The sequence below is a fragment of the Schistocerca americana genome, chromosome 3, assembly GCF_021461395.2.
Source record: "Schistocerca americana isolate TAMUIC-IGC-003095 chromosome 3, iqSchAmer2.1, whole genome shotgun sequence".
NCBI classification, from domain to species: Eukaryota; Metazoa; Arthropoda; class Insecta; order Orthoptera; family Acrididae; genus Schistocerca; species Schistocerca americana.
The window spans coordinates 313,150,064-313,176,237 of record NC_060121.1 but is presented as its reverse complement, the minus strand read 5'-3'; the positions used below and the strand labels follow the sequence as shown (position 1 = coordinate 313,176,237).

The following is a 26,174-nucleotide window of genomic DNA, read 5'->3' as shown; positions in this document are numbered from 1 at the left end:
ACATCAAGATAATATTGGCAATGATGTAGTAACTTGTTTGATACCATGTGCAGAGGGAACATGAATTTCTGGAAAATTTGAGCTGTTGTATTTTGGACAATGTTTCATTGAAAGAAATTAAATTTGGCCATTTTGTACAACTTTTTGCGTTCTCTTAGGAATAATACTGGAAAGAATTTTACGAATCATAGTCGGCCAGAAAGTTTTAGACAAATTGTCCAAAAAAATTTGTCCCAAAAAGATTTCAAAGTTTGGCATCTTATACCTCAGCATGTAGTAACCTAACACAAGGCTCTCTGTCTCATTTATGTGCCACATGCCAATAGTGAATACTGTATTTATCCTAGTATAAGACAACCCTGAATTATTCTTACTAATCAAAATTACGAACTTTTATTGACATAAAATATCTTCCAAAAATTTAACATTACACATACTCTAAACTTATGCCATGTATTTATTGTTTGCAATTTGATAATACAAGGAGAAATGAAAGAAACAAAAAGAAGTTGATCACATTAATTTTTATGCTCACTGGCTTTTTCGTTTACTTAGCCTATTGTATGTGGTATCACTACTTTTATCATCCTACCAGGACAGCTGTGAAATTGAAATCTTCATTGTCACAAATATTTGGCTATTTCTTCCGAATGTGTTGTGATTTCTCAGGTGGTTGTTACAGAGGGACCTACTGTTTTTTGTTTTTTTTTTTTTTTTTTTTTTTTTTTTTTTTACCACACAGCTGATTCCATTCCCATACTGATGTGGGAATGTTAAAATGTCTCTTACTTCCATACTCCCTGTCTGCCTGCCGTGCTGTCATTGGCTGTATAAAACCAGCAACTGATATAACCCCAAACGTTCCCGTCGTACCTTACGGTGAGCATTGACAAGATTGCTGCAGGAAACATGTAAGTATTCCACTGGCCCCAATCCAAACTTGCAGCATTTCCTGCGGAATATGAGTATTTGTCCAATTTTAAAGTCGATTCAATTCCATGTACAAATTGATTGAGGCAAACTGCAATTTAAACATAGTAGACATTCATAAAATCTCAAAGTACACAGTATAAATTCCTGAGGTTGGCAGCATGACAAAATTTCTGCCTACTCAACACTTGGCTCCCTGCACTCAACTCAGTTAAGATGGTGTCACTGTTTCCCCTTCAATGTTCTGTAATGCTAAGTTTGAGCAACAGTGAAACACAGATGCAATATCTTCTTGGGTGTAGGTCACATGTAACAACAGCAACTAATGCAGAAATATGAGATTGTAATGACAATTCAGTGCAATTCTCGAACTTTCGATCGTCTCTCGATTTGGTCATGGCTGTTGGTGAAAACTGATTAAAAGCTGGTAACATTTTTCCTCTGTAATCTTGAACCGTGGCAGAATTTCTCATTAGCAATGCACTTGATAAATCATTAGTTTTTCATAACCAAATGAAATACTAACTTTGGTTCAGAATGATGCATTGGTTTTTGAATGACAAGGTTTTCGCCTTCGATGTTACCTTAATGTTTAAAAAAAGCATAAACACAGGTATATGGTGTTCATACATGTATGATAACTTTTATTGCAGACCTCTTCAAATAGATCAAAAGCTTATAAGTGGATAGAATTTAATGCTGTTTCCTCCTGTGTTTCACAATATTGTCAGTTTTTAAGCAGAGCATTAGATTGTTGCTGTGGCTAATTCGTAGTTTCTCATGTATCCATCCCGTGCGCTATTGCTGCTAGTCAAATGTCATGTGGTTTTTCAAGTGTGGTCAGTACTGGCTCAAGCGAGGTCGATACTGACTCAAGCGCTTCAACATATCGTGAAATCCCAAGCCTATTCAGACATAAGTGTTGTTTGCTAAGCCCCACTCTTCACAATTCTTCAAATTAAATTTGTATGAAACCTCAATAGTGAAAGCTTCATTTCTAAATGTAAGATGACCTGTATCTGGTGGACAGTTTAAAAATGTTGACCTGAGTAGCAGTGATTTAATCTGTGAATATAATATGACCTCATATTTTTTTGAATAACGAGTGTCGGAAAAAGCTTTGATTTATAATCGGGTAAATAATGTAAATGAAGTGCAAGGATAGTGATGATGCAAAAAGACAAATTAACCGCATTTTGAAAAAAAAAAAAAATACTGTTTTGTGTAACTTTTCAAACTTGTCTCATTAGAAAGACCATGGTTGTAACTACCAAAAAAATTTCATTGTTCTTCGCAGACTAACAATGCTAAATAATTTGAATCAAATTTGGACGTGAAAATCGTGGAATGAAAAAAGAGCAAATTTGGAATTTTTATATCTCATGAAGTAAACCAATGCTGACCATGAAACTTAATACACAGTAGGTCGGTAACACAAGTACGGAGAATACAAAATTTTCACTTTTTCACAAAAATCATTACCTTTTTGGCAAATTATTAGATTATTTGGGGAATAGTAGGTGAATGCTCTAAAAAATGTGATGCTGAAGATATGTGAGCTTGTAATTTGCTTCTCGTTTACCTACAATAGCACAAATTAAGTCAACAAACAAGAATCAGTTGTTGGTTTGGTTTATCTTTTGCATGGATTCAGATGTTACAGGAATGGAAACAAGTAAGAAAGCTCCATACCATTATTCAATGTGTAATTCGTTTATAGGTAGAATACATCTTAAAGGTCATATGGAAAATGGCAGAAAAACTATTTAAATGAATGTTTTGAGGTTTCAATGCATTTTCGATTGGTGAGGAAATAAAATGGCACAATTTTTTATTGGGTCACAACAAAGGAATTCGTCTAACAACTCATGTACATTTCACTGTAATGCTGGTTTCTGAAAAATCCTGCGCCTTACCTAAATGAGCGTCAGCAAGCAGTTCGACATTCGAAAGTACCATCAATAGAGGAAAAATTCTATAGTGACAAGTAGTAAGAAAGGGGGGGGGGGGCGGATACAGTTTTTGCTTTTGGATAATTCATTTAAACCTCTACATTGCTGAATGTAGTTTTTAAACTAATTAGTACTATTAGTTGCTCAGGCACAGTAAATATAATGTTCAAAGGGAGAAGATGATACACCAACATTGCCATTCATTGTATGATTTACTTCTCATTGGCACTATTTTCCTAAAGCTTGTGTCGCAACATAAAGATATCTGAGGCCAATATTAATTTATAAGCTTGCAACTGGGCTGTTCTCAAGATATAGAATATTTCTGCTTAGAAGTTATTGTTGAGGCCTTGATGTGCACAGAAAAGTTTGCTCAGTTGACTTTAGATGGGAAATGTTAGTCGTACTGATGATAACTTGTGGACCTGAGGATTGCTTCTATCAGAAGAAGGTATGAGGATGGAGGAACGGGGACAAGTATCATCGTAGGAAAACTCACCCTATACTGCAGAGACTTATTGAGCGAAAGGAGAAGAAATAAAATATTGCTGGTATTGACAAGATTTGAAGAACTGAGAACTTGTTAGTGGAAGAGGTGGGAGCAGGCAAAGAATATATTGTAATGAATCAGAACATGGGGAATTAGCAAGATCGTCACACCACAATCAAACTTTTGTAATTTTTTGTATTTAGGTGTCTGAAGTTCAGAACTCAAATATAAATTTCTCAAAGCAGTTCAATGCAACTCTCAAAAATTCTGCTCAAAATTGACTTCTGAGGTTTTTCAAGCAACCTTAACTCACTAAAGTGAGGATGACTTTTCAATGGGCCTTGTGGTTCAGTTGATAGCACTCAAGACTTGTAATAGTTAGAAACCACTGATTTGAGTCTCATTTCAATTATTAGTTTTTATTGTTGTTGCGTGCACCCACCCCATGGAGGGCAGCCTGATTAGTTTTTATGTTTATTTCAGATACCTATGTCATTTAAATATGAAGTTCGTCAAGTACGTGCTAAGTAACACATCTGATTATAATTTTCTTTATGAAAAAACATGAGAGTTCAAGGGAACAGTACTTGCTATCTGTGTGTGTTTACAAACCATACAGTACATGCTTTACTATTAATTGGCGATGGTTTCCTTTATTTATACATTTTATGTAGACTTACAGAGTTACGGCACAGTAAGTGAAGGAAATAGTTGTGCAGTGTGTAATTAGAAATAAGACGACGTCCATTTTTCATAAAAAATGATAGATATCTATTAATTAGCATAATGTTGAGGACTTCCATATTTAAATGAAATAGGTATTTGAATTGAATGGGATAAATTTGAAAAATATATAATGATAATAACAACCAAAACAAGACTCTAACCAGCGCTCTAATGATTGCCCGTCTCAAGTGTTACTGATTGAACCATGCGGTCTGTGATAAAAAATTGTCCTAATTTTAGTGAATTAAAGTTCCTTAGAAAACTTAGAAGTCAGTTTTCTTGAAAATTTTTGAGAGTTACATCAAAATACTTTTGAAGATAGATATCTGAGTTTTGAATATCAGAAAAACATACAAAAATCTGATTGCTTCATGATCTCTTTGGAAATGCAGATAAACACTGAACAAGAATTGTCATTTTAAGTGACTAAATAAAACCCTAAAATCAAATTTTAATTCAAAGAAAGAATCATCTACTTTTAGATGTGAAGTATACAGTATTTAAAATATATGTTAAAACATACGAATTTATTATAAAATTAAATGTTTGTCATACCTTTATTATTATTAAATTATAACGAGCCCATTCTGTTTTCAGGCTGAACGACCTACAGTTATGCCTCGCTTTCAGCGTCCGCCAATGGCTGTGGCAGCTGTACCTGTATCAATAGCTCCTCCAGTGAGCAGTGTTGCTATAATGTCCCCAATGGCTGGACCACCTATAATGAGGCCCGCTGTGCCCCTAGGTCCCCCAACAATGATTGGAGGTAACATGAACATGATGCGACCACCCCCCATGGGGCTCCCTCCAGGTAATTCATTTTGATTCCATTTTCTTTTCCAAATGTCTTAATTCAGCTTGTTTTCTGTGGATTAATAATTTTGGTAAGGTAAGGTGTGTAATTTTAAATATCTGAAAACAATCGAATGTATTATGGGCAGTTGTGTTATTGTGCTTGTAATGCATGTAGAAAGTGGAACAATTTTTATATTAAAAGTATCTTAGTTCCTTAACCTCCTCACACTACCACAGTTATTTGGAAATCTGTGTTGAATGTCATTAACCAATGTTGTTCTATTAGTAATGTGAAATGAATAGTTCTGATTGTCCAAGAAAACCATATAGAGTTACAGCGTTAACTTTTTGTGTTATATACTCTTAAGGTTTTACAAAATTAGCAGTTACGCAAGTTGTCATATTTGCCTGGTTTGTTCGGAGAGGTTGACTGTATTCTGTAGAGAACAATTACTTCAAGAGAATTACACTGTATAGAATGGCTAAAGGAGTGGTAATTTGTCTGGGAAATTTGTAGTTAAAAATTGATTTTACCTGGAACAGGCACAAAAAATCTCAGAGACTTCTGAATTACTTTGAGAAATCTCAGTGGCATAAAATATTTGTAAATTCACCACTGATTTCAACTGTTTTTTGACTGAAGCAGAGGTATTTAACGATTTTGTTAAAATTGGTTCTGGAGTCTTTACTTACGATAAGGCGAAGTAGTGCACAAGCTGTTATTGTGTTTGTTGCTAGAGTGCAGTTGCCTCTGCTGTGCATGCTTGCCTTGGAAGTAATGGTTATTTGGCAGCCCCATCTGTTGTACATTGTGTAATTGTGTGTGTAACATGCATAACAGAATTTGTCCCGTAGATAATTTCCTCGTTTGCATAAAAGTTAAGTTGGAAATGTTATTGATCAGCAGTGGTTATTCAGCAATAAATATTTTAATAACAATATGAACTAGTAATTTGCTGTGTTTCTGTTTGTGCCATACTTCAGCCGACCACCGAACAAGGCAGTGCAGTGCTTAACACACTTGACTTGAATTAGTGAGGACATCCAGCTGTGCAGGTTTTGTGTGATTTTGGTATAAATTGCTTAAAGCTGTTGCCGAAATGGTTCCATTGAGAAAGTATGGCTGATTTAGTTCCCCGTCCCTCCCTAATCTTAAATAGTGTTCAATCTTTAATGACCTTCCTTTCAAGTAACCGATGATCACAACATGTCGAACACCTGGTTTTAAAGCATGATCCTGCAGTCTGTTGATGTTGCATTCCAATGACAGCAGTTTGAAGTATGTTTTTCTGAGATTCATCATATGCGTAAGCACAGGACAGTGACAGATAACAGTAGCCAAGGGCTTTTTCTGTAGCTTCGAGAAGCAAGAGCGTATGGTATTTGACCAACCAAAGTGTGTGTCTCGTAACGATTTGTGTGGAGAACTGTTTAGAGTTAGCGAAAGGAGAAGCTACCAATGCACTAAGCACAAATGGAAAAAGGCCCACAAACCACAATGTTTTATAGTTCCTTTTATTTTCCTTTGCAGAGATTGAATAGAAATTTATATGGGACAAAAGTGACTTGTCTCTATTGAATGCAATAAAGAAAGTAATTCATTGAGGAGTATAAAAAAATACAGGGTGCATTATTATTAAAATTGAATGTTTAATTTTAATGCTATGGATCCTGGCAGTCTGCAAACATTTTCATAGAGCTTCCAATTGTATACACCAGATTGTATCTGGCATGAATAGCTAAGGTTACCATCACACTCCACTGGGGAGCACCTTGAGTTAATGTTACATGTGTTGATTTGACTCATTTGAGAATAAAATGCTAGGAAGCCCTCTGTTGTTCTCGAGGCAACAGTGCATAACTATTAAACATCTTCCAAGACTTTCTTTGTATTTCAAGTAATAGTATATGAGCACAAAATGTTCCATAATTAAAAAAAAAAAAAAAAAAAAAAAAAAAAAAATGTTTGCGGCATAGACCTGTAATTATGTGCCTCTGCCTGACAACCCTTCTTAAGCACCAAGAGAGCCTGCACCTTTCTCCAGTCGCGCAGAACTCTTGATAACCCATGATAGGGACCTGAAGATGTAGCATCTGTGTTTTCCAAAGTTAGTACCTATTTTTGGTAAAATTCTAATCTATTTATTTATTGTAAACAATTATATCCATAGATTCAAAGAAGAGAATATTTTTATTTGCCTTTCAGTATTTTTCATACAATTGGCTTCGTCAAAGTTTGCAATGGAGTACAGTTAAGCACAATAAACATTTACATACACAGAATTATTCAGCTTATTTAAGAATTGAAAACATCTCTTTATCACCCATTAAAAGCTTATATTATAATGAGTATCTCCTAGGAATTCTTCAACTTTATAGAATTCACTGCATTTTAACCACTTTTGCAATACACTCTTGAATTTATTAAATGGGGCTGTACGAGCTGAGTATGCTAACTTATTAAAGGAGATCATGCTACGTGTTCGAGGAGCCAGCCTTATTGTATTGAAATTTACTATTAAAATGAGTGGCGATTGGGAAGCTTTTTGACTGGAATGTTTGCTTTTGTAAAAACTTCAACAGTTTTTTTCAAAAATAGTCAATGCTTTTTCTCTTCTTTTGGCTTTTCTTAAGCTTCCAACAAATGATTGTTTAGGTTGAGAGTCAGCAACATTTTCCTGCTGGTGAATGTAGTAATTTTTTGATTTAATGTGTCTCTTGACAGTATTTTTTCTTTTCCACCTAATTTGATAATTATGAAATAGAGAGAATATTTATTTCACTTTGTGGCAGTTCATAGCCGTCTGATCTCTACTGTACACTGCTTATAGAAGTGGTAAAAGTACTTAGTGTCGAAGTAGGACCAAATTAATTCCGTTCATGTGTCAGAATAAGACTTTCAGCTTGAATAAAATACATTGCAAGGTTTTGTTTTCCAGGCTGTATATTGCAGACAGTATAAACCAGCAGTTAGTCACGAGTGCAAACAAACTATAATTATGGCAGCCAGAGGGGATGGTCATAGAGGTTACCGATAATTTCTGGTGTTGTGGGGGGGCCCTAATCTAACTTTTTGATGGACTAGGAGCAGTTTTTTCACTGTTTTTAAAATAAGAAATGAAAAAATGAGCATCACACAACACGAAGCATTCGGTAATGACTTTTGCTCCCATGCTGGGTTTTTAAACACACAAACATTCTTGAAACATACTTGGTTTGTCAGGTTACTTCTTGTTGCTTAAAATTTTCAGCTAATGTGGAGGGAGTGACTTGTGCTGTGAAGGAGAAGTAAATATATTAGACTGAGTATAAAGTTGTCTACATCCAATATTTAATTGAAGAGAATCAGCCACTGTGCTGACTAAATCAAAAACTGGAACAGTTGATTTGTGGATGCAATAATTGAATGGTCTGACAAAAACTATTTCAGCCCATAACATGTATACATGACAGTAATAAACGTTCCCAAAATTCAGTTTTCACCTTCCAGATGTCGCATTCATTGTGCTTGTTGATCATGGATAGTGATTGCACGAACTTTTGAAACTAAACTAGCAGGCAAATATGTGTTTCTTTGTTCTAAGGTGCTAGGTCCCATGGCTGAGTCCTACATTGCATTACATGGCATGTATAGAGACCAGTGATCATAAGAGACCACTCAGCCACTAGCAACTGACATGATCGAGTGCACTGATAGGTCATGTTCATGCACTTTGTGTTATAAACAAATTCTCATGCGTACTATCTTGTGAAAAGTCCGGTTGTTCTTTCTAGTTTAGTATTTTTATTTTATTTTCAATTCTTCAGGCTCGTATCTCGACGTCTGTCTTTTGGAATATGTGTAGTGATAGAAAACTTATCATCCATTGTGAAACAATGGGACTGAACTAAGTGTTTTGGCCTTCGTGTTGTTATTATCTGTATGTGTCAGTACAATCACTGTTGAGAGTAGTGGAAAGGAGAGTAGTGGGAAGGTGGTGTATCTTAATTTTTATACTGTCTTTACATGATGATGTGTTATCTTAAGGTTATCTGTCAAATTGGGAACCAAAAAACTTGCCCTTGAATTCACCTTGCATTCATTTTGAGTTTATTCAGGTTTTATTTGTCATTTCACTCCATGCCTTGTTGTGAATAAATGTAAAATTCTGAAATGATCATTTCAATTCAGGGTACCTAAAAGCAGAGAGAAATTCTTCCATTTCAGTCAGCATGACATAATCATTACAATGCTAATTGAAGACATTGTGTTTGGGAGGGAAAAGGCACACCAAAGATTCTTTAAGAATAAGAGTTAGTTACTAAGGGGATATTTTCAAGCATATATGTTTCAAGTAAATAGTCACTATACTCACTTGCAAGTGGCACAACGAAAATGGCATAACTGGAGACAGTACTTTCTTGATGAAATGCAGCTTATTTCTTAGATCTGTGTGAAGTCTATTTGCACTGTGGAATTTCATTTTAACTACTGACACAGCATTACATTTTGGCACTCTTGGTTTCAAATGTTGTATCAGCAATTGTTTCTAATTTTTATGCCTGGTTTGGTGGGTATTCTGTAGAACTTTAAAGTTTGAACAGGGTCACTAGACTGCTGCTTATCTACAGTAAATGTAGAATGCATTCATCAAGAGACCACAGAGGTTATAGATTGCGGAGATGTTTGATATTTGATGTGTATATACTCTTCAGTTGCTTTAGCTGAATGTTCAAATGTTCTCCCCAAAACGAAAGAAATCTTACTGAAGAAGATTACAGTCCACGTGTTCCAAATATTGATAAGTGGGTGAATAGATGTAGCATCCTGTAGAAATACTTGAATATCAGTATTGCTACATTCTGTTAAGTATCAAGAATATAGTGGTGTCTCGTTAATATGTTTTTAAAAGAACCACATGCCCTGAATGTCATAAGTGGGAAGACGTACTACAAAAATAATACCTGATTTGGTAACAATTTGATTTTTTTCGAGACTGAAAATGCGTAATTTGGGGTAATGTGCAATCCCATAACAGCACACTCCCTGACATGCTAGATCCATAAATTATAATTCTATTATAATTTTAAACACTCTTTTTCGAGAATATATTTGGAATATCACACCAAGAAACTCAAGCCATTAGTATACAAGAAGCAAAAATATTTTAAATATAGTGACATTGGCGACATCCAAGCTGCCGGACATGTATACTTAAGCTAACAGCCAATCGGGATGCATGTGACTGAGATCATAGCCTCTAGTCTCCAAAATACAAACCTATATTTTAGGAACTTATCTAAAAGACTTATATATCAACATTTAATTTCAATTTGAATTGATTGTTTATATGTGAATATGTATCTGTGTATATATTATGTGAGTCGATTGTTTATATGTGAATATTTGCCCTTAGTATACAGTAACACATTAACATCCAATTTCAGTTTTACTGTGGATAGTAACACCAATACCTATCTGTGTCTCATAATACATAACACTATGTATAAAAATACCATCACCCAAAACAGTTTGAATAAATAAATACAAAATATGAATTTATACACAGTCAGGCAGAGTTTACACAGATTTTCTTAACAGAAAGAAAAGTCGTTCATTTCACTTCTTGCCATTAGTGAATCACCACTGATAATATAGATAGTCATTGATAAAACTATTGGTACACTGTACATATTAACCTAACTATACTACACTACACTGCCCTGTCTTTACAGGTGTTTGAAGAAAATGCCAGTCATTACTGATTTTGATACCATATTGTCCATCATTAATGCATTCACCACAACTTCATCAATTTCAAAGCTTAACTCATGATGTTTGTGTCCACGGCGTCAATGGCTTTTGACAGTGTAGGAACTGGTGAAGGTTCTGTTTCATATCTATCTTTACCTCTCATTTCTCTGCCATCTGCAACTGTAAAACTTCGTTATGGAATGACAGATGGCAAGAGGCTCACAGTATTTCCTTCTTGCCACGTTATTTGCTGCCACTGTTCAGCTGCAGTTTCATTGTTTTCTGACCTGATGTCTTCTTCTGTGATTTCATTGTTTTATGATGTGATCCCTCCTGTGAGTGCCAGTATCCATTAAAGCTAGCCCTCTGAAAACAGTTCTAGCACGGAATCCTATGCGTTTCTTACAAAATGCTTAGCATCTGAGATTGTCTCTTTTTACTTGTTATTATGAAAATATGCGAGCCTCTTCTGTAGAAGAATTTTCTGTGTTTTTATTTCATGCCTTGGTCGAGTGGCTGAAGGTGTCTTGTGCAATTGGTAGGAAAAAAACACTACATTTATATTACAAAGATACAACATACCTTGAGGATGAGCTTCACAGTACTCAATAAAGAGGATGATTTTCCTGTTTTTTGACTCCCAACCTTGCATCGCAAAAGCACAAATATCATTCAAATATACTTGTCGTTAACTGAGATTTTGTATTAGATGTATATTTGCATGGGAATGTCAGCACATTTTTGAAACATAGTGGACTTCCCACCATGCCAATTATTAGTGGTGCCAACTTTCCTGTTCCACATGCATTGCAACATTATGGAACAGTCAGCCTGCCTTTGGTTAATTTTCCACTGTGGCATTTCTATTCTCTGAACTCGTCAGTTTTGTTGGGCAAAAGGCAAAAATATAAGCTCGTTTTGTCTACATTAAAAATATCAATGGAACTGTATCTCTCAATGATACATGGAAGAATATTTTTCTGTGACTCAATAGTTTCAATATTCACGCTTCCAGCCTCACCTCGATCACATTTACAGGCTCAATTGTGTCGGCTCTTAAACCTTTCGACCCAACCATTGGATGCCTTGATATGTAGCTTTAGCAAAAACCATAGTACCATCAACTAGTATGTTTTGCTGTGCCAGCTTGTTTAAACCACTTCAGTATGGCAGTTCCCAGTTCTGGAAACTGATAATTGTGCTCGTTTTCTTTTGTTGTTTCCTCCTTCCGACTATGCAGCTTCAATTATTATTTGCTTGCTCACTATTTTAGTTTAATGTTGACGGAGGAATATCAACATGCTTCATGTATATAGTTTTGTCCACTTTCTGAATAATGTTCCAGTTCTCTTCATTAATGAATCGCCTCACTATCTTCTTATCCATGATGTATCCGTACACTTTCTGACACAAAAAAGAAAATCGCACACTGAGAGGTAACCAAACATCCATTCACGGTATACCATACATAACCAAAGAACAACCAGCAACTGATTTATATGTGGTTTATCGTTTATATATGGCCGCTGCAGCATCACTCCTGCCTCCGACCTGCACTTGTCGATAGGTTGCAAGTCTTTGGTGCTGCTGCCAGCCTATCTGAACTACAGTACTGCACTATACTTCTATGTGCCAAATTTGTCATGTTTACCATAACTTACGATGTGCACAGTTGCCAACACTGAAAAAAAAAGAACACTGAATTTCAACATCCTAAATGGGAAGGCTGAACATATAAATGAGTCATATTAACATGTAGTCTGGTCCCTTCAACCTCCGCACAAATCAACCAACCATATTAACATGCACTTAATGTAACTGGGATTGGAACTTCCAAAAATGGACTTACTATGTGGAAAAACATGGTAATGAGGAACGAACTAACCAGATTCCTCTGTAAAAAATTCATTTTGTACAGTCTGTAATAATGAAATTCACAGAAAGATTGTGCAAAGTAAATGCAACTAATTTTGTTGATTTGTGGTGAAGACTTGTGCAATGATGTATAGTGCTTTAAATTAAGGTTCTGGTTTAAAGTAACATTTTTTTAAGATCTAATTTGTCAGGAGATTCATTTTTAAAAAATCGTGTATCCAGTAACAACAGAATATTTTTAGACGTACTCATTCAGCAAAAGCAGTGTGAATCTTTCATGAGAGCTTATTTAAAGTTTTGCGTATATTATGGTTGTTCAAAGACTTATTTCCAGATTCATTCTCTTGTCACTTTCAGCAGTGTATTTTATTGACTTGAATATGCTTACTTTAGCACTTTTCTCATTAACAGTGTAAGTAATAGTATTTTCTGTGCACATTTTAAAGGCATCATTGGAGCACTTCCACCGGGAGCAATGCACCCATATGCAACGCCACCTATGGCATTTCCTGGTCCACCTATGCTGACTCCGATGATGCATCCACGCTTCAGATGATCAGGTTTGTTGGGGGGGCTCTGGCTTCTGTGGTCTGGTGGCCTTTAGGTTCACCCCTCCCTTCAGCTCATTTGTGTGCCTGTTGAAAGAAACCACCTGTAAGCAGATAACAGCATGCTAGCCACCAGAAATGAAAGGCATAATTATATGCATTTTTTTCTCTTTCCTGTCACGAGTTGTAAATCTTATTGCACATAAGGAATGGACCAATTAATACATTCCATAAACTTGTTGTCCATCTAGGCAAGGTAAATGTAACATGGCACAATGTGTGTGTGTGTGTGTGTGTGTGTGTGTGTGTGTGTGTGTGTGTCTGTCTGTCTGTCTGTCCTTTCATTGTGAAATACCATGTAATCTATTTTATATTTCCAGGATATGTAGAAGGAAAGTCTGATTTCATTAGTCCATTTTGTGAACTAAAAACATTTGGCAATGCTAGAACGCGAACTCACTTTTTTAATAAGTTAATTGCATAATTGTGTCATAGTATATGGTACAAATTGATGATGGGAGCATTTTCACGTACACTATCAGTGTAACAATTTTTTCGAGTTATCTTATTGAATATTGTAAAGAGGAGGTAAGATTATTCTATTGCTGTCACTGAATACTTTGTTGTTCTCATCACCCTCTCCCTGTTGTAGCCAATGATGCTTTAAAACCTGTACAGTGCTTGGTGTATAATTGCCATGATTTCAAAACGTGTATCTGTTTTATAGCAGTAAATAATGAAATAGACATATGCACTGAAATTTTGAAATTCAATAATTTTGCTTGTAGTTATGCCAGAAAGAGATTCACAAAAACTGCATAAAATGTATAATTCACGAAGTTGCTGATGAAGCCTATAAATCATTTATGATAGCTACAAGGAGAGACTAAGGCTTCAGTGCTGCCATTAAGGTGATTACGGTCTCTAGTCTCTCACATACAGATTTGAGTAACTTCATCTGCATACCTTCCCATGTCGACACTATGTCAAAATCTACCAATCCTCTCTTAATTGTAAGAAGAAAGGATACAGTGCAGACTGTTAAAAATAGCCCAAAAATATTCCATTAAAGTGGTTTGTTTTTCCATCATAATTTGTGGTGGTTTAAAACTTCCCTGTTTCATCATGAGTAGAGCTTCAAGAAAGTGTAACTATTCCCATCTGAGCCTCTCTGCATGTTTAATTGAGGGAAAGAAATGGAACTCTTGTAAAGTACGTCATTATTGTTAGGGTAACAGTTTATCCATATGTTTCTGTTGTACCAAAATGTTTATTCACTCACGCATGCGTCATATGCGCGCGCGCGCGCGCGCGCGCGCGCGCACACACACACACACACACACACACACACACACACACACACACACACACACACACACACACACACACGCCGGTATCAGCTGTGAATTTGCTGTGCCTTTTTTTTTTCTTTCTTTTTATTTGCTTAGATGGAACAACTGTCTGAAAAACTCCATAGAAATTGGTGGTTGTATTGGTCCTTTCCTTTGACTGCACTGTTTTCCAGTAAAACTATTTTATATTTATTGAACTCTTCAGTGATGCAAGAAATTTTTACTATTTTGACAATGTTTGATTGGTATTGTAAAACTTTCTTACATTTTGTAATATAGCTATGTACCTTAATTTTCTGAAAAATTTTAAAATGTTGAATCTGTAATCATTGAAATGTTTTTCAAGAATTATCTTGCACAGTTTTTATGGAGTGTTTGTATGTATTGTTGCTACTTAGATACACAAGGGTGACTTCTAGAGTACACATATCTAACAGATTTGGAAATCCTTGAAGCAACTCTGTATTGGTTAGCCATGTGCATGTTGTGCATGTGAATTTTGAAGTATTTCAGCTACAGAAGAGTTCAGTAAATCCCAGAGATAATGTGTTTAAGACACAAAAGAAGTTCATAAACTGTTCAAAGTATGGCAATTCTTAAGCAGTTGAAACAAAAACAGTGTAAATTTGTTTCATGTTTAGAAACTTGGTCTGTAATCATACAGCAGAAGCTATGCCACGAGAAGATTATTGATTAAAAAAAATAAGCCCTCACTTGCTTTACTGTTGTGCGCTTGCACCATTTGCATTTTGTATTGGCATTGCATCATGAAATCTTAAAAAATCATCCATATGCTGAAAGAGAATAATCTGATATATTAGCTGCCCCAGCAACTGTAGTGTGGGCATGTACGCACGAGTTTTGTGTGTTGAAGGGAGAGCCGCATGTAGAATCCATGGTTCTCTTGTCTTCACTGTGGAGAAATTATATCAGGTAACAAATGTAACATTGTTTTTATACAGTCTGCAAGCTGCAAGTTTAAATGAAAACGGATCAGGTAAGGGCCACTTTTCTTTAAAACCCTGTGTAATTTTTCTGTTCATTTATTATAAATCCCAGAAATGGCCTTTATCATTTGTGTTATAATGAGTAATAACTAAAGAAGTTGAAGACAAGGAAAACCTGTGTATTAATTAAGTATATAAATCTAATAGTTAACTGTATATACCTTGAAGATCAAATACAATTAGGGAGATCCATAGTCATATGTACAAACAATGTCAAAGATACTAGTTTATGTTTTCAGCCAGTAAACTTACTTCTCTACTTCATTTGCAATAATTCAATTATTTACTATAATTATTGGCAGTTGGAATACGCATTGAATATCCTATCACGTTTAGAAATATCAAGGTTTTGAATCTTCAGGACAGGTTTAAACCATGTGCTGGACTGGAACTTGAAAAGAAATTTGCGGGCATTGCGTACCACCTTACATGCTTGAAATTAATGAAGCGTCTTGAATAGAGCCTGCCGTTATTTGCGTATATTTCTCATTCTATTGGTTAACATGAAAATGAGGAAGCTTAAGTGCGTAAAGGTAGGCATAGTGATAATGCTTATCATGTCTTAGAGAGACTGCTTCAAGTCCCAGCCTGGCAGAAAGTTGTAACCTCTCATGAACGTTTACTTCCAACACTGTTGGCCTGTGAGGAATTTCACTCAAAATAACATGTGTATCTCCTTTGACAGAGTTAAGTTTTGTGGTAAAATTAATTGTTGCATTCCTTAGGGATCTCCTTTTTCTGTAGCTGTTCTCCTCCCCCCCCCCCCCCCCCCATCCCCCACCCCAAATACTTCAGATACAAATACAGATGCAAGTCCGTAAGATGTGCTCATCATATATTGGACTGAGTCCATGATTTTGAGATCTTTCTTATATCCCAAAACACACACACACACACACACACACACACACACACACACACACACACACACACACACACACACACACACACCTACTTTCACCTTGTGAAATAGTTACGAATTTAACAACAAAATAAAAGTTGACTGTCACTATGTAAAGAACTTTACCTTTTGCCTCGTTTTCTGACTACTTAGAAACAGTTTAGCAGTGTATTTCCAAGAAACAAGACAACAAATAACAAAGTCAACCAATAATAGGAAAATTATTGTTACAGCAATGGTATAAGATTCATAAATAGTTTATTCCAAATGTAACCTATCAGATTATGGTGCTTATTACATACTACTGTTTATAGTTTACAAGAAATTGTGCATTACTGACAAGGGGAGACTCTGATGTGTATCAGCGATTTTGATCAAGATTTGCAAGGACGATCTGTATTGAAAATGAGGGACACGTGTTTTGATTTTTTGGTAAGACATTCTAGTTTTTGAACAAAACGAGGTCAAATTTGATGGCAGAAAATTGTATTTTCAGTGCAGTACATTGCAAGATTGTCAAAAAACAATTTTTATTAATGTTATATGGGCTCCAAAGTTAATAATCTAGAGTCATTAACACTTTTGTGTTTTGATACTGTATATAGGGTAAGCATCACTCTTAGGCATGTACAAGAGCAAGCTCGGCCGTCGAGTAGTCAAGGCATTCGACTACCAAATCATTGATCAGTGTCTGATTCTTGGTCGTCGCTCTATTTTCATCAGTATTTTTAAAGTGTACGCAATGTATTGACAGTTACTTTCATTATGATACCTAGTATAAAAATAGGCCATAAGTATATTATTGTGTGATCCTAACTGATCATCTATTTGTGAGAGTTTGTCTTGTAGATAGACACAGACAGTGCATGAATTTTGATGCCATCCACTCTGTCTTGTAATTCTGTGCTCTGCTGTGACATAGCATAATTTTGAAGTCGTGCAGTGAAATTCTATTGCTGTCAGAAACAAATAAATCTAGGTACATTTCAGTGGCATTACTTTCACGATGCAGGTCAGTTGAGCATCATCATCTAGAAGAGTCTTATCCTAGCGTGTTATGTATCTCAATGAAAACAACTATCAGTATATTATGTATACTTATTTTTATTGTTTATCATACGTCCTGATGTTATACTTTAAAAAAGAGCAAAGCAATAAAGCAGACACCGACCTCACTCTCATTGATGCATAGAATGAAGAATGACGGGTATCTTATCTACAGCATGAAAACACAAAAACATTATGTGACCATTATTAATCTTGGACCCCCAAGTTATATTGATAATAGGTTTGTTTTTAAATGATATCTCATTGTATGGCATTTACAATATGATTTTCCTTCATCAACTTTTTGTAAGTTCACTTTGGTTTAGGTCCACATATTTGACTATCAGATATTGATGTAAGAAGTGATTATCCTGGTTGTTATTGCTGCTAGAAAACAGCTAGAAAAATTCGTCGAATGCACATCTTTCCTTCAAGTTTTGACATTGTTTTGTTATGCACTTCAGTCAGCCATCCACAGAAAAAAGTTCCTCCAAGTATCAGCCAGTCACCTGCAAGAGTTGACTGCAGAAGTGAAATAATGTGGCTGCTGATGTATCCATGATGCATTTACGTGATCTGTTGTTCGTACATTATAGCATACATCTACATGCACAGTAGTCAAGATTTTTTTTAGGGGGTCTCTTAATGTATGTAAACCATTAATACACCCCCCCCCCTTGTGTGTGTGTGTGTGTGTGTGTGTGTGTGTGTGTGTGTGTGTGTGTTCACACAGAGGAGATACATGTTGAGGGCTAGGGGTGAGGGGATACTTTCTGGCAGATTGAAACTGTGTGCCGTATTAGGATTCAAACCCAGGACCTTTGCCTTTCGCGCACTAGTACGTAATCAACTGAACTATTCAAGCATGACACATGATCTGCCCTCCCAGCTTTACAGCCGTGAGAGTACCTCAGATCGTACCTTCCAAATTTCTCAGAAGTTATTGTGGATACGACTTAGACACAGTTGAAGGGATTGTTTCCAGAATGAATTTTCATTTGGCAATGGAGTGTGTGCCGATCTGAAATTTCCTGGCATTTGAAAACCATGTGCCAACACACAGTTTTAATCTGCCAGATAGTTTCAAATCAGTGTACATTCTGCTGCAGAGTGAAAATTCAGTCTGTGTGTGAGTGAGTTTTGTAACAGCCAGTATATGAAAACTGTGTAGTGTAAGGAATTATATAAACAGGTATTTCCGTGTGAAGGACAGTCATGAAATGCTCCATAAATACTCTCATTATAAAGACATAAGTTACGTACATCATTCGTTCTTGAGCCTCCTATGAGATGTGTGTGAATTCTGTATTACGGGAAGACAGTACATACAGAATATACAAATGTGCTGAAAACATAAGAGGTGAAAATGGAAGTAGTGTTTGCATAGAGTGAAGAACGGGAGAGAATAAGAACAGAGTTTGAATCAAATTCCAGGAAGAAAGGAACTGGACAAAAGAAGGAAAACATAATGCTAGGGTTGGTCAGTTGTCTCCTCCGTTTGGTGGGATTTCTAATGGGAAACCCTTGATTCTGCTTAAATTGGCTCCCTGCGTGTAAAAATAGAGCAAGACCGCTAGTAAGGATTTTGCATTACACTTAGAAACCACATATTGGATAGCTTTAGTGATTAAATGAGCGCGCGCGCGCGCACACACACACACACACACACACACACACACACACACACACACGCCCCTTTCCCTCCAACCAGTGTCTCTTCTGACTACATGTTTCTCTCTTTCCACTATCACATTACTGCTTTGTTTTATCCGATCACTATCATTGTTATGCTTTTGCAAAAAGGAACAAATTGTGTCACTATATGTATTTCTTTCAAAACTCTACTACCGGGGTTTGTATCAGATAATTTATACACTGCACTGTCACAGTGGACTGAAGGGAAATACTGTGATGGGATGAAGTAGTTATTAATTAGTTTAAGGGAGATGTATAGCGTTTGTTTCCTTCGCTACTTCTCTCCCTCTATTCAAGCATGGTTGAGCACTTAAAAAAACGGGGTCCTTGGTCATAATTTGAGTTGTCCTACAAGCTTCAATTCCAGTTAGTGACAAATATTTCCCTTTCTGCTTATTGAGATGGAAACTAGTGTGCCTCCAAATTTTATAGTAAACACCAATAGAGTTGGAGCATAAAGTCCACCATTTACAAGAAATGAGAAACATACGTTGTATGTTGATCAGTGTAACTTTGATGAACTGGCTGTACCCCACAGATATTCTCATTGCAAAGTCACAAATTTTCTGCTTCATTTGTTCTTGAGCCTCCTGTGAGGTGTGTGTGAGCTCTGCATTTAACCTTTTTTTTTTCTTTTAAATTTCCATAATGTAAGAGGCATGTTTTGTTATACAGATTTAATTGAATAGTTGTAATGTAATTTGCGGTTATGCAACTGCATGCTAAGTGTTAAATTTCCTACCCATGGGAATTATTTGGGATTTAGGGTCCTATTATTTTATTACCTGTTCAGTCCATTGTTGGCTGACCCTGTACACTGTCTACTCTCCCTCTTGCTGATCCTCCCCCCCCCCCCCCACACACACACACACACAGTTACACCATACTCATGAGCACTATCTCCTGGTACAAGCAGCAGTGGAGGGGATTGTTGGAGAGGCAAGTAAAAGAGAGTTCACCTGCCTCTCTCCTGCATACTTCTTACATTGTCACATTCTTATCTCAAGCCTTTGAGTTGAAATAAGAGGCCACCGGGTACATAGTATATTTGATATAGCACCTGCTAGTCTTTACAAAGGATCAATACTCTTAGCATAGTAGTAGCTAAAGCTTCTTTGTTGATCCTTACCGTTTTTAATTTTGTATTTTTGTGAGAACTCTATTGTATGTCATAGCAAAACCACTACTTTTGCACATCTGTCAATTTATAAAGCAAATTCGACTTCAGGTATATGAAACATTTAAGTATATTGCTCTGCATGTCAGTTACAACCTTGGCACAAATACAGTCCAATTTCTTTTATAAGCAACAAGTGAGGCATGGCGCAGCAGCTGTGTGCATAAAGCACAGTGAAGCCACTTAAACCACATTAGCAATAGGTGTCCATATTTAGCACTTTGCTTGTGTGATAGCTACAGTGAAAATGACAACACAAGCATTTATAGTAAAACTTGAAAAATAGGTTTCTTATTGGCATTTACAGAGAAGTGAATTTTAAGGTTTGGAGAATTGACTTCCATCTCCTAGCCCTTTATCAGGTAGTCCACAGAACAACAACAAGGATCATATTTAATGACTTGATTAATGCAGAATATGAAGAATTTTTTGGGAGTTTTGTTACTGATTGTCATCACTATTGACCGTGGGTAGTATTTACTATCCATACACTCACTAGTTAGCATTGTAATATGTGTCTATAGCAGCTTCTTTTAAATGTGCATAGGAATTGATTTTTTTGTAGTACTAACTACAGAACTGTTGACCTATTTCTTGTCAGTTATCATATGTTAAGTAGAAAAACTTTTTTTCACTGTAAGCAAGAAGTTGATACGTGATAGAAATTGTGACATTAGTGTTTGGATAATTTCTGCAAGCAGCAAGGCAAAAGAAGAAATCATTTTAGCTCTGCTGAAGCAGAAATGAAGAATGTAGTTTTCATTTTGACAGAGTAGTGAGAAGAAAAGGATAAGTAACAGATATTAATTGCAGAGGAGTAAATCTTTCATAGCTAACAAGAGATTAATAATGATCAGTCCAGATCTTGTATGACATTATTCCTATGTGTAATGTGCAATTGAGGAAGCTTATGTGGTTTTGTTAGAAACGGGTGGAATTCAAAAACAGAGGGCTACAGAAATCAACCATATGTTTGTCAACATATAGGTGTTTTGGTCATAGTTCTTTGTAGCAAAGCATTACCCTAAAGTGTTAGTGTAGAACTTCATAGCTTTTGATGTCATTACAGTAGGGGCTATTGATCTGTTACATAGCTGAATTATGAGAGACTGTTATCAAGACTCATCAAAGTGCCCTCCTTTCCTGTTGAAAATAAAGTCTGATGCATTGTTGAAACTGGTTAAAGCAGATGATGAGCTCTTTTTAGTTTCCTGTATATGTTAAATTCTGTTGTGGCTGACACTTGTCTGAAGCTGCTTACTTCTCCTTGTTTGTGTCCTCGTGTATGAGTAAGTTGTGTGTTGTACTCAATTGCAGTAACATCACCCAACAGCCATTTTTAGACAGCATTTAAAATTTTTGAAGTAATATTTTGTATTCTGTCTCTGTTATTACTGCAGTTGTTTGAGAGCTTTTGTTGCACTATAGTAAATTTCTGTATTTTTAGTTTACAAAACAGTAAACAAAACCTCAGCTATCTCCACTGTTGAGGTAAGCTTACATTACTGCTCGTGTATATCATTTATCTAGATATTGGGGTCCTTTGTGTCATAAAATATAAATTGAGTTATAGAGTTTCAAATTGTTCATGAAATTTGCAGTTTTGTCACTGTACCTCCAAAAAGTAGGCAATTGTCACCCACTGAGTGATAACTGAAAAATATAATTAATGTTAAGACTAATTTGTGTGTGTATAAAGAGGAAAATTTCATAATAGTAAAAATTTCAGTGTAACATGGATGGACCCATCTGTATTGTTGTTATTTTTTATTCTTGTCATGCTACATGTTTATGAATCATTTTTAATTTTCTGACACTTTGGACTGCCATTATATATACTAAGGGAATAGGACACTCTGTTTTGTTTAGCTTTATTGTTTCTTACTTCCAAATTTTATTTTGTAACACTGTGGTAGGTTCTCACTTGCATTTGCAATAAGTTTTTACTTTTGCCAGCACCAAACAGTTTTCAAGTAATTCTTTAACAGCTTACACGTCAATAACAAATTTCCTCTATTTTCTCAAAGACTGAAATATATTTACTCATTTTCAAAAACATATTGTGTTTCTGTTTTAACATCCCTTAAAAACTGATAAGCTAACTTCAAATGCTATCTTACCATTTTTTTCCAGCCAAGCCAAACTTAGTCCTGGAGATTTAACAATAAAAAGAATAAACGATCAACTTAATCCAACTTACATCTTCAAGCATCTAGCCACCAGGAAATCCATTTTATCTTATTTGTTGTGTGTTTGTGAAATATTAGAAGCACTCCGTGTACTATAGTGTGATGTTAGTATCAAATAAGCAGCCTTTGTTACCTAATTATCATATACAGTGTAGCTCATATGTAAATCACTGTACACTATTTTTGTATTGTTAAGTGTATCACTCAGTTTACTGGAAATTCATCTACTGCGGCATCTATGTTCCAGTAAACACTGTTTTTGATCAAATTGGATTGAAACCTTTGTGGTGTGAACTAAATTTTATTAACTTAATGTTTCACGTTTGTGAAATTGTACTGTGCTGAAAAATAAGATTGAGGAGTCCTATTCCCTGTTAGAGGGAATAATTATTTAAATAGTAATATAATGGTGGTGGTGGCAAAGATCAGACATTCCACTCACAAGGTAGTAGCAACAATCACAGCACTGTAAGCTGTTGGACTCCAAGTCCCCTGCCTTATTTAGGCAGGCGATTGTCTTTATTATCTTTCATTCAGTTATAATTGTCAGCTAAAGTGCTAATGGACATTGCCCCCTGCTTTCCGACAGGTGATTATTTTCATATTATCTAACCAATCACAGCTCACAGCTGTTGGACAGAAATGTCCCCTGTTATGAACAGGCGATTGCTTTTGACCAATCACAGCTGAGTGCTGTTGGACTATTAAGTCCCCTGTCTCATGACAGGCGATTGATAGTTTGTATTAAATGATTTTGATTTGAAAAGTTAAGAAAAGAAGATGTGTGTTAACTGCCAAAATGAAAGGCAAGTACATATTTATAATTTAATTGCTGCTGTCAGTCATTTCAAAACAATATTCAGTTTTCACTGTTGTGCATATTCATTGTATAAGACTTGTAGAAACACTGTTTCTAAATAAATTTTGTTAGAAACTCAGAAATCTGTTTGTCCGTTATGTGTTTTTTTCCCCCTATCTGTTCCTCTGCCATGTACTTCATGATGGTTTGCAGAGTAGATGTTTTGTCAGAAGGTCGTATTACCTGGTTGTTTATGTGGACAAAAATCTTACAATTATATCAGTGTGCAAATTTGTGATCCAATAGGACACTAATGTTTATAGTGTTATTAAAATAACTTGCCAAATGGACATTTACTTCCCTAGAGAGGAGATGACAGAATTTCTCTCTGCTGTCAGTGGTGAATAAACTGTCCCTTCACACCACAAATAGCTTGGTTGGTTGGTGGATCCTGTAGTAGTCATGCCATCAGTACATAGAAGCATATGATGTCCAGCATCAGTGGTAAATGTGTGATGTGGTGGCATTAACACTCCTTTTAGCACATGCAAAATTGTCACTCGTGAGTTGTTTTAATATCACTATAATGTGTTGGTGACATCTTTATATACTAAAAAGCTTTGCTACATACAAATCAAATCATGCTGTAACATTTAATATTTCCTAGTTTTAAACTTTTATTGTGAAGAATTGACATCTGTCAAAAGTACAGTAACAGTCTATAAGTGACAGAACAGTTTTGCCAAAAGCATTTCATTAAGGGGGGCCACAAGCTTATTCTAAGAAAATGAAATAACAAGGGATGGAGTTACACTGTTAACAGTGAAATCCTTGAAAGTAAAGTTAGATATGTACTCGTATTACATAGTAGAAAACCACAATAAGGCAGTGCTTTAACTCTTTCATAAAAGGTGTTGAGTTACAGACAGGTGTAATGAAAAATAATGCTAGATACATTCTGCTACTAAACTAAGTCCTTCATCAGACATACAAAACATGCACATGACATTATAATTATTTGGCAGTTTCATAACAACAAAAACTCCAGGATAGGGAGTTAAAGTATCGGTTTGCAGTCTCTTTCACACTTTTTTCATCAATAGTGGGATGATGGTGGTTGCAGTGGTTGCCCCAGCATGTGTAGGCACTGTGGTATCTACTGTGGCTCCATAATTCCACATTTAAAGGGAAAAAATTGCAGTAAGGTAAGTGTTCAGCTACAATTATTTTATTAAGTGGAGCGTGGGTGTCAAAATATGGTGAAAATATTTTAGTGGTACAGTAGATGCCAGTCTATCATTTACCATTAAGGGAAAAAGAGAGAGGCTGAGATTTGCTTGCTAGTTAGGATAATGTTTAGACGGATGTGATGAAACTATACTTTTGCAGGCTGACTAGCATCACAATTAAGACTTTTTCCTTTCCTCTTTCCCAGAAAGCTTAGCTGTAGTGGCTGCTGTGTCAATGTACTACTCTATCCACGAGCAGTTGAAAAGACTGGCTCTGTTGGAAAGTGAACTGTAATTATATCTGTATCTGAGATAAAAGTATTTTAGTATTAACTGGATGGCAATATATTCATTCCTTTGTTTTCTCTCTCTTTCATTTTATCTCTCTTCCAGTTATGAATTATTTGTCGTGTTATGGCTTGGGATGCACTGCAGAATAACACATTACTGTGACTGCAATAGTAGGCCCCCATTTGATTGCAAAAAATGAAAGTACAGGGGTTGGACAAAAATATGGAAACACCAAAAACACAACACATTATCATGTGTACTGTAGCATAGGAAACCTGTTGGTATTCAAAACAGCTTCCACTCATCTCAGAATGGATAAATACATGTCCTGTATGGTTTTCAAGGGAATCTCATACCAGTCTTCCTGCGAAACAGTGGCAAGTTCTGGTAGCGATGATGTTTCACCCAGCCTTTCCTCCAAAGTAGATCATAAAGGCTTAATAATTTTGAGATTTGATGACTGGTGGGCATGGAAGATGTGACAATTCATCCTTGTGCTGACAAAATGAGCCCTGAATGATGCAAGCTTTGTGGTCAGGGGTCCTGTCATCTTGGAACACAGGGTAACCATTGTGACAAACTTTGTACCATGGGACAGATCTCATGAATGAAAATGCTCACATAATCCTTGGGTACTAATGCGACCTTGCAGGAGTGACCATGGGACCCATGGAATACAGTGATATGGTAGCCCAAATTATCAATGAAAACCTGCGATGTTTCACGAATTATCAATGAAACCGTGAGATGTTTTACGCAAACTCAGCCAGAACTTGGAAACGGTGTGAAACAAGACTCATTCGACCGAATGACTTTATTCCATTGCTCCATAGTTTAATTTTTATGGCGTTGGCGCCATGTTTTCCTGTAAATGGCCATTAGCATCATTAGTGAGTGATTTTGGAATTCCAGCTCGTTCTGAATTCCCTGCTTGAAGCTTCCTTTATGACGTTTTTGGTGCTCACACGGTTTGATAGTGCAACATTCGGTTCTGCAGTGACTTTTAGCAGCTGTCGTCGTCTTTTCTCGTTGCAGCCCTCTTCAGTGGCTGTCAGGATCACTCAACACACACTTTCGTCCGCGTCGTACTCTAATGGATGACGCTTTCTCCACCAAAGACCTCGGCTCCCTTGGTTACTCGACATACGAGTACAATCAAGTTACTCCCGTTCAGATTCACTTAGCTTCGACATAGAGAACACTGATATGATCGCGACTAACATTGTGACGTATTCAGGACAGTGCACAGACACAGTTAATAATCAAATTGCAGTGTGTTTCAAAAAGAATTACCTGATTTTGGACGGTAATAGTTACGAAACACGGGACATGCCAGTAAGGAAGTGGAATGTTGAATGGGCGTGGCTTAGAGATTCAGAAACTCGCCTTTAGATGTCAGTCAATGCCTCCCCCCAGTTTGCAGTCTGTCAGAAGAAA

The 26,174-nt window shown here is 36.1% G+C and overlaps 1 protein-coding gene across 1 annotated transcript in view; it reads left to right on the top strand.

Moving 5' to 3' along the window:
• The window catches only part of LOC124607080 (BUB3-interacting and GLEBS motif-containing protein ZNF207), a 73,839-nt gene extending 50,479 nt beyond the window's left edge, over positions 1 to 23,360 (top strand). The window contains exons 9-11 of the mRNA XM_047139259.1: positions 4,696 to 4,909; positions 12,949 to 13,062; positions 22,363 to 23,360. Coding sequence (XP_046995215.1) covers positions 4,696 to 4,909; positions 12,949 to 13,058 — 324 coding nt within the window. The 3' untranslated portion in view covers positions 13,059 to 13,062; positions 22,363 to 23,360. The remainder of the gene's footprint in view (positions 1 to 4,695; positions 4,910 to 12,948; positions 13,063 to 22,362) is intronic.
• Positions 23,361 to 26,174: the final 2,814 nt, after the last annotated feature.